The 2,214-nt window shown below is 45.8% G+C and overlaps 1 protein-coding gene across 1 annotated transcript in view; it reads right to left on the reverse strand.

The window, feature by feature from the left end:
• The window catches only part of THSD7B (thrombospondin type 1 domain containing 7B), a 936,033-nt gene that overhangs the window by 675,722 nt on the left and 258,097 nt on the right, over positions 1-2,214 (reverse strand). The window contains exon 4 of the mRNA XM_045298904.1: positions 365-534. Coding sequence (XP_045154839.1) covers positions 365-534 — 170 coding nt within the window. The remainder of the gene's footprint in view (positions 1-364; positions 535-2,214) is intronic.

The following is a 2,214-nucleotide window of genomic DNA, read 5'->3' on the forward strand; positions in this document are numbered from 1 at the left end:
GGAGGGGATTTCTTCTCCTTCGGTTAACGGGTGGAACTTAAATGATGGGTCCTTGATGTTTCAAATGGGATATATTTATGGAAATGGTCAGATTCACAAATTCACACACACACACATACACTTTGTGAAAAATTCCATGAGTCATTCCAGCATGCTAGTCCCTTAGCTTATAATATGTCATCTGTGCTACAAATCAGAGGTTGTTTTGACATTTAACTTTCACAAAGACCCTAAAGGTAGGTGTGGTGTGCAAGCCATGGACAAAATATTGTTCTTAAAAGCAAACCAGATTGGAGAATGGATGTGGCTATTTGATTTCCCTTGGCGGCAGCAGCACCCTCTGCCCCAGAGGCGGACTGCCTACCTTCCTTGGTCTTCTGTGCAGACGAGGCTGGCACATCCTGGGCACAGTACACGTCCCTGGTCTGGATGCCACCACCGCAGACATGTCCTGCTGCATGCCAGTGGGGGTCTTGCTGCGCAAGGAGAAGTGAGACTTGGCATTCCTTCCATTCAGAGGTCCTCCAGGAATACCTGTTCGGGTTTGATTGATTTAAAGAAGTGAGGAAAATGTGAAATTCAAATGAAAAGTTAGATAATGACATCAAGTGTGTATAATAATTTTTTCTGGGACCAACTCAAAGTCTTCTGGCTTTGAATTATTGATGTTTGTTGTCTACATTTGGCCCCCTGACACATGGTAACCTCATCACAACAAAACAAAATACCACCCCCTTCCTGAACCATTCCCCTGGCAGGTTGGGAATCAGACTTTTGTGGTTCATGGAGTGCTTATTAGCTGATTCCCTGAAGTATATCACCAGCACTTTCTTCCTAGCCTGTCTTACTCCAGAAGCTCTCCAGAAACCTCGTTAATACCATAGCAATAAATGAGCCTTCACTGACGACAGGTGGTGACTGTCTATGAGATGTACTAAGTGGGAATCAAACTTACCTGACTCTCCTGACCCTCACAGGAGGGCATGAATTATACCACTGAATCACCACTGTTTTCTACCATAATCAATGGCTGTTATGTCAATTCTGATTCATGAGGACCCCAGGTACGTCAATGCAGAAGTATGACGCGGGAGGTTTTCATTACCTGGGTTTTGTTTGTTTGTTTTTAAGAGAAGAGCAGCAGGTTTTCCTTCGTCCATGCTTCTAGGTGAACGTAAATGCCAACCTTACACTTAGTATGGAAGTATGCTCACTATTTATATTTCTCAAGGACTACAAGGAGGACCCTGACCCACGTACAATTCTATGGACCACAATTCTATTTGCGTGCACAGGAAGTCGCCACCAGAAGGAAACTGGTGGACTGTGTTTCCCACCAAATGAGAGTGGCAGAACGCTGCAGTGTGACTTGAAGCCAAATAAGCTGAATTCATAGCAACTGGATTTGTTGTGAAGTTTCAGGACCTACACATTGGATTAAAAAACTGTGGTATATACATAAAATGGAGTACTACGCATCGCTAAAAAGCAGTGATGAATGTATGAAGCACATCGCTGCATGGGAAGAGCTGGAGGAAATCATGCTAAGTGAAGTAAGTAAGGCACAAAAGAACAAGTAAAACATTAGTCCGCTGAGGTAAGTGTTAAAAAAAATGCAAAAGGGGCATAGGGAAAAAGCTACTACATACAACCATTCTTGGGGTGAGGACTGGGTAGTATGGAAGGGACCAGATCAAATGCAGAGATGTACATGGTAGACAACTGGGGAGGAGGTAGGGAAAGGGAACAAAAAAAATGATGAAAATAAGGAAGAAATGGGTAGTGAGGGCACGGGGCGCTAACCCACCCAAGGGTTATTGTTTACATCTCCACAGGAAAAGAGGGACCAGACTTCAACCCAGTGCTCCAAGGTGTAAATACAACATGTCTGGCGCAGAGTAGGGAACCAGTGGAGAGGTCTGGGGGGCTGGCCCCAGTCCCAAATATTAAGTGGATGCCTGCCCCTCCCCCGAGAACAAGTTATTTCAAAGGATGGTACTGAATCCGTAGCTCCGGGAGAAGGATATATCTGACCAGAGCACACAGGAGCAGTTGACGGAGGAGGAGGAGAGACTGGAGCACATCCTGGCCCACCAGGCCTTGAGGACGATGACCCCAATTAGAGAAGCCAGTCCAGAGAGGACCACATGGCCAGCCCTACTATGAGACATGATGCCCCTCACTGACCCATGGCCCTGAGAGGGACAACACCAG

Source organism: Echinops telfairi, unplaced genomic scaffold (genome assembly GCF_000313985.2).
Source record: "Echinops telfairi isolate 266 unplaced genomic scaffold, ASM31398v2 ScPeMD7_4;HRSCAF=17, whole genome shotgun sequence".
Taxonomy (NCBI): domain Eukaryota; kingdom Metazoa; phylum Chordata; class Mammalia; order Afrosoricida; family Tenrecidae; genus Echinops; species Echinops telfairi.